The 13498-nt window shown below is 39.7% G+C and overlaps 1 protein-coding gene across 1 annotated transcript in view; it reads left to right on the top strand.

Moving 5' to 3' along the window:
* The window catches only part of SYNE1 (spectrin repeat containing nuclear envelope protein 1), a 591877-nt gene that overhangs the window by 87206 nt on the left and 491173 nt on the right, over positions 1-13498 (top strand). Inside the window, exon 5 of the mRNA XM_073557690.1 lies at positions 9907-9999. Within this exon, the coding sequence (XP_073413791.1) occupies positions 9907-9999 (93 nt within the window). The remainder of the gene's footprint in view (positions 1-9906; positions 10000-13498) is intronic.

Genomic DNA, 13498 nt, shown 5'->3' with positions numbered 1-13498 from the left:
ATTTTTCTCATTTCACTTCACCAGCTTATATTATTTAGTGCTGATTAGTGATGGGCGAGTAGCATCGTTGCTCTGGTTTTCCCGAGCATGCTCGGGTGATCTCCGAGTATTTTGACGTGCTCCGAGATTTAGTTTTCGTTGTCTCAGCTGCATGATTTGTGACTGCGAAACAGGCTGAATACATGTGGAGATTCCCTAACAAACAGGCATTCCACACATGTATTCAAGCTGTCTAGTAGTCACAAATCATGCAGCTGAGAGGATGAAAACTAAATCTCCGAGCACGCCAAAATATTCGGAGGACACCCGAGCAACGAGTATACTCGCTCATCACTAGTGCTGATGCATCACACATAAATCAGATTGCAAAAATATTTAAACACAGGTTGTAATGTAATAAAATAGGTAAAATGCCAAGGGGGTGGATACTTTCACAAACCATTGTAGAATGTTCCTCAGAAGATTTCTCCTGGGCAGGCTCAGGAAAGGCCTAAAGTCCGTTGCATGCTTTAACAGCACATAGGTGTCAATTAGAAATTTACAGTAAATCTCCAATTATTTCACACAACGCACACACTTTACTAGGTGAATAATTGTGTTTAAGTTTTGATATTTTCTTCTTTCAATAAATAAATGAACAAATGAAAAAAGTCCATGTGACTTTACCTAATGGGATGTGACCTAGAAATCTAGGTAGAATCACGCCCCAATGGCAAGCACATGCTACCGCCTGCTGTATTCAGGTGACACATGTACATGTCTGATATTAGGCTATTGGAGCAATGAAGTGGGCTTAAAAAATGATTTAAAATAACACACTTTGGTAGGTACACATTTGGGTTTAAGTTTCAGGATTTGGGAGATTTCTTTTTTTTTGAAAAAAGGTGCCTCTAAAAACAGAGGGATCACACTTTCATTTAGGCTGTGTGACCACGTTGCATTTTTGTAAGCGTTTCCACAGCGTTTGTGCCGGATCAGACGCTGCAGAAACGCTTAAAAGAAGCCTCCCATTAAATTTAATGCATTTTTGGCTTTTTGTGCCAATGCATGCGTTTTTAAATGCTTAGCGGCTAAAAACGCAGCATGCTCATTAATTTCCTTATTGCTCCACGTTTTTAGCCATTTCCAATGTTCCCAGAAACCGCATGGAAAAAATCACACAAAAAAACGCGTGTAAATAAAACGAGCGGTTTCTGGGAAGGAGTCCGGTTTTCTGAGCGTTTATAAATGCTAACGTGGGCACATAGCCTTACAGAAACAGAAGCGACTCTTGAATTCATATTTATTTGCAAGGATTGGTTTACTACTTCTCATGCTTGATGTCTCTGTGTGACATCAGAAATAAAGCAGCGAATACAGTGTTGTTGTTGCTGTGTATCACAGATGTATTATTCACAGTCACTCTCTGAGTGGCTATGAGACAGATACAACAGGTCACTCTATATCACTTGAATCTTGGATTTCTAGTCACAGCCTGAGACAATCACTCCCATTTTCAATCTGGTACATCAGCAATGAAGTAGTAAACCGCAATCGCCGATTGTGTAATCTTTATCATTAGGCCTTTATCTATCCATATCACGTGTGTTAGTCCTGTTTCACACTTCCGTTTTTGTGTCCGCCAAACGGATCCGTTTCCGTTTTTTTGACGGAAACTGATGCAAACGGATCCGTTTTTTTAAAAACGGATCCGTTTTTTTGACGGATCCGCGGTAACCGTAATGGAAGTCTATGGGACAAAAAAAAACGGATCCTGCAAAAAATGGCGGATCCGTTTTTTTACGGAAAACAACGGATTTTGACGGATTTGAAAAAACGGAAGTGTGAAACAGGCCTAATGAGCTCCCCTATCCCTACACAGTACAAATATAACATGGTGTTATTTAGCTGGCCCCTGGATGTATGTGACAGCCACTCTGATTGGCTGTGCTATACCATGTGATTGGATTGCTGCTGGGCACTTATGGGAGTCTACTACGTCAGGTTACATTAGCTCACTTGCTTAGGCCTGTTTCACACATCTGTTCTTTAGCTCATTTGAAATCCGTCAAAATGGCGGAAAACGGATCCATTGGCAGATTGAAACAAACGGGTGTCACCGGACCTTTATTTTGACGGATCTGGATAAGGCAGAAATTTAAAGGAAACCGTGAGAGAGAGAGAGAGAGAGAAAGAGATGCGCACTGTAAAATGCGGATCCGCTCGGCCAAAAAAACGTTGCATTGTCCGTCCGGGCAAGTCGGCGGACGCCAAAATTTTGGCGGATCCGTATAAAAACGGATCCAACGGATGACCATCCATCAAGATCCGCCGGTAATGCAACTCAATGGGAAAAAAACGGATCCTCCAAGAAAAATGGCGGATCTGTTTTTTTTTAGCAAAACGGCGGATTTTGACTGATGGTGACAGACGGATGTGTGAAAGAGGCCTTAGTGTGCAGCAAGTGTGAAATGGCGCTGGACGTTATATTTTTTTAATTGCAAACTGTAAATCATCAAAGATTGTTCGAATTTGCATGAAACCACAGATTTTAGCAGATTCAACTTAAACTCGATCCACCGCGGATCGATCTGTTCATCTGTAAGTGTTCAGAGTGCCCCATAGATGTTACGCTTGAAGATATTTTTTAGGTTTTCTAGGATGGCTTTCTCAGCAGTGGATCTTTGACAAATGTATCTAAAGGAGGAAACAAATTTCTCAAACATCGTAAGCCACCACAATAAATTTGGTGTTTTAAAGCAAAAAAATGGTTTTGTAAATTTTGCTGGAAAAATGAAAAATCGCTGGTCAACTTTTAACTTTTCGATGCCTAGTGTTGAGCGCAAGTGCTCGCTACTTGAGTTTTGCTTCAGGTGCTCTAGTTTGTGCAGAGTATCGCAGATCCCTGAATGTTTTTTATTGGGTGTCTAATAGTGGCAAAATATACGGGACAGGGACTCGAGCCTCGAGCTGCTGGTTTTGGCGCCTGTTTTTAATATTCATCTATAGGTTGCTTAGTCTGCATGACCTCATTTTTTGTATCAACACAGGAGATTGGTTAAAGGGTCACTATGGCGACTGTGATGCACATATGGGATTGGTGGCTTTACATGTGGGTTGTGGTATATTACTGTTTACACAAACAGGTTTTTATTATATTTCTATTTTTTTTGTGCTGTCTTGTTCTGATATATAATGTTCTTGTATTTGATATTTTGAACAATATTTATATGCATATCATTGTTTTCTTGTATTTATTATCAATGGGCGGTCCCTTACTATCGATTGGATGTTCCTCTCTATATAAGGCCGCCATATATGCTGTGTGCTGTACTTGAAAAAGACCAATTGTGGTTGAAATTTTGAATGTCTTTTTAATGGCAGAATAAACTTTTGTACATTTTTTCACCCGGATTGGATGCTGCTCCTCTACTTTATTTCTAGGGACTCGAGCATGTCACTCGAGCACCCGCGATACTTAGTGCATGCCTGAGCACCCGATGCAAACTGGAGTAGCGAGCACTTGCGCTCAACACTAATGACGGCATATTCAGTATGATAACGAAATGTTATCAAATTCTGTGTCATACTTGTGGGTTCAAAATGCTCACAATACACTCTCAATTCCAGCCAATTTTGCATTCAAAATGTCAAATGGTGCTCCTTCCCTTCCAAGCTCTGCTGTGCACCCAAACAGTAGATGTCCCCCCAAAACTCTCGAGAAATTGCGCAACAAAATTTGTGGTCCATTTTCTCTTGTTACCCTTGTAAAAATAAAAAAGTTTGGGTCTAAGGCTGGTTTCAGACTAGCGCATTTTACATGCAGCGCACGGCGACGCTAAGCCCTGCCCCCTGCCCGCCCCGTCCGGTCATTTCCTCCTACTATCGCACACGGCTGCATGCGATCTGCGCACCCTATCTTTAGCATAGGGTGCACTGGCCGTGCGCTAGTAGGATTTTTGTGTGCGCTGCACACTTTTGGAGGTGCGCCGTGTGCGCGGAACGCACCATGTTGCATTTTGGTGTGCTCGGCGCACCTTCAAAAGTGCGCAGCGCACGCAGAAATCCTACTAGCGCACGGCCAGCACACGGTCTGCGCACCCTATGCTAAAGATAGGGTGCGCAGATCACATGCAGCCGTGTGCAATAGAAGGAGGAAATGACCGGACAGGGCAGGCAGGGGGCGGGGCTTGGCAGCGCCGTGCGCTGCCTGTAAAATGCGCTAGTCTGAAACCAGCCTAAAGTACATTTTTTGTGAAAAAAGATAAATGTTCATTTTTTCTTTCCACATTGCTTCAGTTCTCATGAAGGAACTGAAGGGTTAATAAACTTCTTGAATGTTGTTTTGTGCACCTTCAGGGGTGCAGTTTTTAGAATGGTGTCACTTTTGGGTATTTTCTGTCATATAGACCATTCAAAGTCACTGCAAATATGATGTGGTCCCTGTTTAGGCACATCAGGGGCTCTCCAAACGCGACATTGCGTCCGCTAATTGTTCCAGCTAATTTTGTATTAAAAAAAATCAAATTCCGAGCTCTGACGTGCGCCCAAACAGTTGTTTTCCCCCACATATGGTGTATCGGCATATGCAGGAGAAATTGCACAACAAATTTTGGCATCCATTTTCTCCTGTTAACCATGTGAAAAATGGTCTAAATTAATTTTTTTGTGAGAAAAAGTTAATTTTTTTTCCACATTCCAAAAAATTCCTGTGAAGCTCCTGAAGGTTTAATAAACTTCTTCTTGAATGTGGTTTTGAGCACCTTGAGAGGTGCAATTTTTAGAATGGTGTCACTTTTGTGTCTTTTCTGTCATATAGGCCTCTCAAAATCACTTCAAGTGTGTGGTGGTCCCTAAAAAATGGTTTTGTAAATTTTGTTGTAAAAATGAGAAATTGTTGGTCAAATTTGAACTCTAACTTCCTAACAAAAATATTGTTTCCAAAATTGTGCTGATGTAAAGTTGACGTTTCGGGAAGTTCTATTTATTAACTATTTTGTGTGACACCACTCTCTGATTTAAGGGCAAAAAAGTTAAAAGTTTGCAACTTGCAACATGTATAAAATTTTGGGCAAATTTCTGTTTTTTTTTCATAAATAAATCCAAGTCGTATCAAAGAAATTTTACCACTATCATGAAGTACAGTATGTCACGAAAAAACAATCTCAGAATCCGTTGAAGCATTCCAAAGTTGTAACCTCATAAAGTCACAGTGGTCAGAATGATAAAATTTGGCTTGGTCTTTAAGGTCAAAATTGACCTGGTCACTATAGGGTTAAGCTTGAAGATTTAGAGGGAGGTATCAACAAATCATCAAAAGCATTGAGATTAATGTTTGTGAAAAAATGTATTTGAGACGCACAGATGGAACGTAGCGAAAGATTGATGATTTACTTGTGTGCCAACAGCGACATTTTAGCGCAAGATTAATGTTTCTGTCCAGTACGAATGTTTAATGAAAATCTTGTACAGATGAAGTCCAATGATATTGTGCTCAGAGTTATCCATGACGGGTCCTTATGTTATACAGGGGCACACACTATATAGTCTTATATTTACTGTTCAGTACAAGCAATAGCGTTTATCAAAATGACATGTTTTTGATTAAAGAAGGAAAAATGGAATATTCTGTTCTCTTGTACCTGAGCTGGTTTTGTCTGTGTAGGAGAAATGAGAGTTTACACAATGTGATATGCTTTCCAGGATTGCCATTTATTTTTATAGAGACAGTAAATTTAATAATAAAGGGGGAAGGAAAAACTCCACTGTTTGTTAGTTTGGAAAATGTTTTGCACCCTTCTTAAAAAGAAGCTTAAATGGAATCTTATGGAGAAATCCTCTTTTATTCTGTTATGGTAATGCCTTCTTCCAGGCTCTGAGGCGTGCGGTGCCTGGAAGAAAACTGTGCCCCCATCTTTATTATTATACCAGCCCCTTCCCATGAGCGTCACAGTGCCCTGTGAGGCCTAGGAATCCTGCGTCCTGGAGTAGTGTGATTACACATCACTTTTCTGCTCTCCTATGGGCATTGGCTTCTTCTGCGCAGGCTCGGCGAATCACTGGGAGTGGGTAGTGGTGAAAGCACCGTATAACTGCGCACGCCGGCGGTCACTGGAGAGGAAGTAGCAGTGGCTCACCAGCCCAGAATAACGAAGAAGCCAATGCCCATAGAAGGGTGGAAAAGTGATGTGTAATTGCGCTATAGGAGGGAGCAGGTGCGGGATTCTGGGATCATCACTACACTTCACAGGGCAGTGTAAGGGTATATTTCCACGGGCCATATTACATCCGGATTTGCTGCGGATTGAACGCTGCGTGCAGCCGCAGTATTTAATCCGCAGCGTCCAGATGTTACAGCATAGTGGAGGGGATTTTATGAAATCCCGTCTCTACTATGTGTCCTAATACACGGGTGACACACCCACAAAACCGGACATGCGGTGCGTCTTTTTAAAATGCAGCATCTCTGTTTACCTTACGGAGACGCTCAGTCTCCGCAAGGTAAATAACCCGGTCTATGTATGCGATGCGGTGATACCGCATGTGTTCAGTGAACACATGCAGAATCACTGCGTGCACAGAAGGGGCGGGGCTTTGGGCAGAGCGGGCTTTCCGCTCCGTCCAAAGTGCAGGCAATGCGCTTAGTGGAAACATACCCTGACACTGATGGGAGGGGGCTGGTATAATAATGAGGACCAGTGGTCGAGTTTTCTTCTGTGCACCACACACTCCGGAGCTTGGAAGAACTCATTACCATAACAGAATAAAAAAGGATTTCTCCATAAGAATACCGCTGATATGAGGCACACATGCATGACTATTTTTATCATTGTATCACCTGTATGCCCATATTACGGTAAGTGGTTAAAAATGTCCCAGGGGGTGACTGATTCCCTTTGAAAAGGTGTACATCTCTTTTTGACTCCCTAAATCTTACCTAGGATTTAATGAAGGTCTTACCTGTTCAATCATTGTAATCGGTGAGGGAGAATTTCTTTTACAGAAAGCTGCTTCCCAGCTGTAAAGTGGCTGAATCTGAGTCCTTAGAGATGGCCAGAGGACAGCATAAACACATCTTGGAACACTTGGAAATTTGGGTTGTGATATTGGACAGAATTTCCCTTGGTGTAGTTCTCTTTAAATTATTGTGGTTTTCAAAAGTAACAGTTTAAGATGTCGTCCTAAACAACATTGATGACCGATCTACAGGATGGCTGATAATGGAGATCACTGTGGGTCTTTCTGCTGGGCCCCCAGTCCATAGTCCCCTATATAAGTGCTGCCCTCGTGAGCATTCCCTGTGTCACATATGCACACAACCCCTGCATTCACACAAAGGAGTTTATAACCCACATTTTTGTGATGGGTGTAGTTGGACCCCTCCATGGATCCTACATTTGTCAGGTATTCTTAGGATTGATGATCAATGTTAGTTTAACCCTTTTAAGTCACACATTCCATTCTGTAACATAAAAACACGTGCAGCACTTTTTTTTAACTCTTTAGTGCTGAATATAAGATTTTTTAGGAAAAAGTATTTGCATCACTTTCTATATAAAAAAAATATAGTGATATATTGTCCAGTATAGATGCACTGAGTAGAAATTTTGCATTTATCATCCGATCAGTATATGTGTTCAATTCCATGGCAAGTTATTTTACCACTTTGTCCATAATGAATTCTTGGAAATCCAGTGTAATCTCTAATTAGAGTTTTTTTAATGTAAATCTTTCTGCTTTTCATGCAAGTCTATATACAGAGGATCCCCGGTTAGTACACTATTACTATAGTAACTGCAGTTCTGCTACATAACTAGAGACCCCCATGAATGCAGCTTTTTACCTCCTACGACAACGGCAATATATATATATATATATATTCTGTATATATGTGTGTATATACAGTATATACATACTGTTTATTCTATGGATATATATCTACCTACCATGTGTGTATTTATATATATACACACAAACATATATATTGTGTATATGCATAGTTTGGCAGCTCTAATGATATACATAATATGTATCTTTTATTTTTGCCAACTAATTATTATTATTAACAATTATTGGCTTTTGCATGTAGCGTTTCCCAATTTTTTAGAATTAATTAATGATTTATTTATTTTTTGTTCTATCTTCATATTATCCAGCATTTTGAGCATCTATATTTATGGTTTCTTGCCTGTTTTATCTCTGTTTTTCCTGTTTTTGGTTAAGGCTACATAAGCAACATTCCAACAACTATATGTGACGTGACGAGTTGTTTTCTACATGATCACTACATGCTACTTATACAAATTAAAACAGTGAGGGTGATATCCTGAATTATTTAATAATTAATAAAATGATATAATAAAAAATAGATTAAAACAACCCCTCTGAGACAATGGATGGCAGACCATCCGGGAAAAGACCACTGTACACACTGGATATGGTGGAAGAAAGAACCGGCAAGGTAACGTATAAATGTAATATATGCAGCAACACACAAAATAAATAAAATACCCTTTATTAAAATATTAATGGGTGTACACATTAAACAAATAGAAAAAAAGGCGTCCCAAATATATACAAGGTATAGTAAATTAATACGCTTTAACATAGAGCTTTATAAATAGCCATGTAAGGCAGGCTCAATATTGAACAGGTAAATAGGTAGTAATCGTTATATATTTATTATGGCCCCCCCCCAAAAAAATAATTAATATAATAATGTGCAACGTGAAGCAAAAGGAGAGGAATATTGGCAAAAGCCAAACAGGAGAAATGAAGTGCACAAGTGATATAACAATAAATGTCAGTGCATAAACAAAAATGAGGTGCACAAATAATATGGACAATAAATGCCAGTGCGTGACCAAAAAAGACCGCCACTAAATGTACAAAAACCACTAAAAGTGGGGAGCCAAAAATAGAGCAATTACCTGGTGAGCCCTTAATTGGTGCCTGTAACGCGCCCCGACGCGCGTTTCGGAGTGAGTCTCCTTCGTCAGGGGAAACGCAGCGGAATCCGCAGCGTGTGCACATACCCTTAGTGTCCAGGAAATCCTGGGACCATAGAATGTAATCTAACAACATTGATGGCCCCAGTAGATAACCTAAAACCAGAACTCTACATGTTTTAACATTTTTTGGGGGGCCAGATTCCAATGTGTATATTACATGCAACTTTTACATCACTTCTAATTTGATCTATTTTGGGCTTAAATGTACAAATGTTTCTTTATTCATCTTTCCATGACCTTTTTGCAAGATACTGTATGTTAAGAATGATGCAGAGTTGCTGGTAATGTCAATGAGCCTTCAAGCCTGTCTGCACACTAACTATTCACACGGCAGCTGTAGAAAATGTCAGAATAATCCTTTTGCATCCGAATACATTTGGGTAGATTTTTGAGTAGTGTCATTCGATAAATCGGGTTACAAGGTGTCACAAGTGGCTCCAAATTTCTCAAAATGGCGTTTGTGGCATAGTAATTTTGGCACCCCTAGCTGGGCATCTTACACACTGTTCAATATGCTACCAAGGTTGGTATATGAATATGTGTATTCACACAAATCAACGCACGATGTTTAGACATTCACAGAAAAATATACCAAAAACAATAAACCAATATAGAAAACAAGTAATTACATTTTTTTTTTTTTAACTTTTTTTTGCATTCTCTGGTGTACAGCGCCACCTTCAGGCTGCACATGCCAGTAAGATTTTTACCATATATTGTAATTTATTACATTGGGGCTCAAAAATGAATACCTTCCAAGTGGCAGAAATAATAAAGCATCTACAGTTACGTGTGACGTGATGAATTTGTAATTTTTTTTTTCATAAATTAAGAGAACAAACCAATGTGTACAAATGTAAACCGGTATTTATGTATTATAAATGGCATCTAACATGAGCCTATTTTATTTTTTCAGATTAAATTGGTGAACATAAACTCAACAGATATAGCGGATGGAAGACCCTCCATCGTGCTTGGTTTAATTTGGACCATCATTTTATATTTTCAGGTAATGTTATAGAGAGAATCTGCATTTGCAATTATAATACATAGCAAAGAAATAACCCGATATAAATATAAAAATAATTGATTTTCAGATCCGAAACAAAAGCACTGTACTGTATTTTCATTAGTGATTTTGCTCAGATAGGGGAGTTGCCAAGTTGACAGCTGCCACGCTACTTTTATAGCATAACGTGGTTATCCTCATGTACTATAAAAGAGTGGTACTCTAAGGGGTGCGCTATGACCGTAGCGCTCCACAGCCATCGAGTTGTCAGCTGCTACATATATGGATGACTGGCCACCAAATGTATAAAATCTGCATTGACCCACATGTGTGTACAACACTTCAGAAGATCATTTTGACAAGATTGGTATCCACTTAATTGTGAAGGTAAAACAAAAAGCAAAAAATTGTCTGGGCAGTAAAAAAACAACTGACGTCTGTGGTTAATTTTTATGTATGCCTTAACCCCTTCATGACAGCCAATACGTATTTTTACTGACCTGAGATATAAGAGAATAGCATCCCTATACAGGTGACAATCCAACAGCTAGGAAAAAAGCGCCCAATCTAAGTACAGACAATCTTTGAGCACAGTATGTTCTAATCTTCAGCTATTCCTTCTAATCTGACCACTGAATATATTTTTGGTCCCTAACTGAGTTGGATGATCCATTTATATTATTATGACCGGAATCTATTAATGTATTTTTGTATATACTTTATTTATGGTTACACTTTGTTTGTTCGTTTGTTCATTTGTTTTATTTTGTTCTATTTTTTTTTTTCTTCACCTTGTAGTAACTGATGAAGGTCTGCACTCACCGAAACGTTTTGTTTGGTACTACAAATAAACTGTTCCATTTAAGCATTTAAGTTGAGTGCCAGGTTTTCATTATACAATCCAGCAGCTGTCGGCTGTACACGATATCTGACAACTTGCTGTATCACAAATGAGCGGTGTTGGCACCATCCATATCTGTTTAACCCCTTTGTTGCTGCTGTCAAAAGTGACTACATCAAATAAATGATTAATAGATTGTGGGGGCTTGCACTTTAATCTAATTGATACACCGAGATCATGATTGTGTGGTCCCGATGTTTACCATAGCAGTTCATGGCCAAATAGCTGCCTTAAGGCCCCGTCACACACAGCGATCTCGCTAGTGAGATAGCTGATTTTGTGATGCCACAGCGATCTCGCCAGCGAGATCGCTGTGTGTGACAGGGATCATCGACCGGCCCCCCTGCCGGGTATCGCTGATCGTGCTCGATTGGCCTGGGCCATTTTTTGATCGCTGGTCTCCCGCTGGCCAGCACGCTGGCCAGCCGCGCGGCTTTTAGGTACCCGCTGTTTACCTTGGAAACCAGCTTGTACGCCAGTTTCCAAGGTAAACAGCGGGTATCCAAGAGCTGCGGCTCCTGGATACCCGATGTTTACATTAGAAACCAGCTTGCTCGCTGGTCCTGATCGCTGGAGGGCCTGTCTATGTGACAGCTCACCAGCGATCAGCCTAACGATGTCCCAGGCCAGCGATCCCATCCATGTTGAATCGTTGGTGGGATCGCTGGAACATCGTTATATGTAACGGGGCCTTTAGAGTCTGACGGCTACAGCGGCCAGTTCAGAAGTTAGTGACATTTAGGTGGTAAACAAACCCTTTTTCATTCCGGCTATACCACTTTGCATTAATTCCTGAAAATCACCTGAAGGGTTAATAAACTACCTGACAGCAGTTTTCAATATGTCAGGGGGTGCAGTTTTTAAAATGGTATCATGTTTGGGGTTTTCCAGTATATAGCACCCCAAAGTCACTTCAAACATTGATAGTTCCCTCAAAAAAATAAATTTTGTAAATTTCCTTGAAAAAAGTGAAAAATTATTGCTACATTTTTAAACCTCCTAAAAGGCTAACAAAATAAATTAGCGTTTTAAAAATGGTGCTGATGTAAAGCAGGCATGAGGGAAATGTTGTTTATTAATGTTTTACTGTGGTATGACTATCTGGATTAAAGGGATAATCATTCAAAGTTTGAAAATAGCAATTTTTTTTACATTTTTGTCAAATTTCTGATATCTTTTATAAATAAACACAAAATATATCAATCTAAATTTACCACTATCATAAATTATAATGTGTCACGAAAAAACAGTCTCAAAATCACTGGGATTTGATGAAGCATTCCAGAGTTATGACTACATAAATTGACATTGGTCAGAATTAAAAAAATTGGCCCGGTCACGAAGGGGTTAAAGAAGCACTTCCACAAAATTTTGCAGCTTTCTAAATGTGTACGTATGTAATGTAGTGTAATTGCGTTATTAAATGTACAGATCGCACTCTTCCCCAGTTTCAAGCGCCACTTTGGTCCTCCTCTCAATTAAGTGACTAAAATTCCAACTCGCCAGTTCATACAGTGGTTTTCAGAAGTTTCTTTTATGTTGTAAGTCTATGGACATTACATAGAATTACATAATAAAAATTACTTATATCTCAATTATAAACCGGGAAAGACTGATGAATAAATATAGTAACGCATTTACACTTATTGCATATACATGTAGAAAGGTTTACAGAATAAAACGAATCGTGGGAGTGCTTCTTTAAAGTACCATTTCAATATTTAATTATCAGTAATGTATCTTCAGTGTATGCGTTAAAATACGTATCGGTCACTGTCTTCTGCCGTTTCCAGCACTATTTCGGTCCTCTACTGCATCATCTGACCTCAGCTTTATTTTTTGTGGCTCACACAGTGACCATTATTTCCTTTTGCATTGTAAGTCCATGAGACCCCCATTCTGAGTCTCATAGCCTTACAGTATTACACTGAGATGGTGACTACCGGTCCACACAGAAGACAGAATTGAGTGGCAGCTGGCCACAACTGCAGTCATGTGATGCAGGAGAGGCACCAGAGCAGCGCTGGAAACGGCAAACGACAGCACACACTGAACATACATTACTGATAGATAATAGATGGGGAGATAAAAAAAACCGGTGGTGGTACGGTAACAAAGGTTTCCCCACAATCTATCACTTATCCCTGTTACAAGTAGCAGTTTGCTGAGGGTTTCAGGCCATCATTTTCCTACATGGTTTACATGGATGATGTATGATAATGTTTCATAAAATGTTTTTAGGGGTAGATGACATTTCTTTATTTACAATTCATATATGGCACTTAGGCACATAACCATGTACACAGATCCCTGAAGCACATGATGCCCCATGGCTCCATATTATATACCTATATAGCTGCAGACACTACTTGTCCTGCTGAATTAGTGACAGTATATAGTAACAGTTTATGAAGATAATCTGCTATAGAACCAATGCTTCTACTACAGAATGCTTACAGAATATTTCATGTAGGGGGGCATACAAAGCTAGAGTATGGGCAGACAGACGTCTGAGGGTGGTGTATTATATACAGTTGTGGCCAAAAGTATTGACACCCCTGCAATTCTGTCGGATAATACTCAGTTTCTTCCTGAAAA

Source organism: Dendrobates tinctorius, unplaced genomic scaffold, assembly GCF_039654945.1.
Source record: "Dendrobates tinctorius isolate UK_male_01 unplaced genomic scaffold, ASM3965494v1 ptg000250l, whole genome shotgun sequence".
Classification (NCBI taxonomy): domain Eukaryota; kingdom Metazoa; phylum Chordata; class Amphibia; order Anura; family Dendrobatidae; genus Dendrobates; species Dendrobates tinctorius.
Note: the sequence above shows the minus strand (reverse complement) of the source record. Positions and strands in the feature narration are given on the sequence as shown.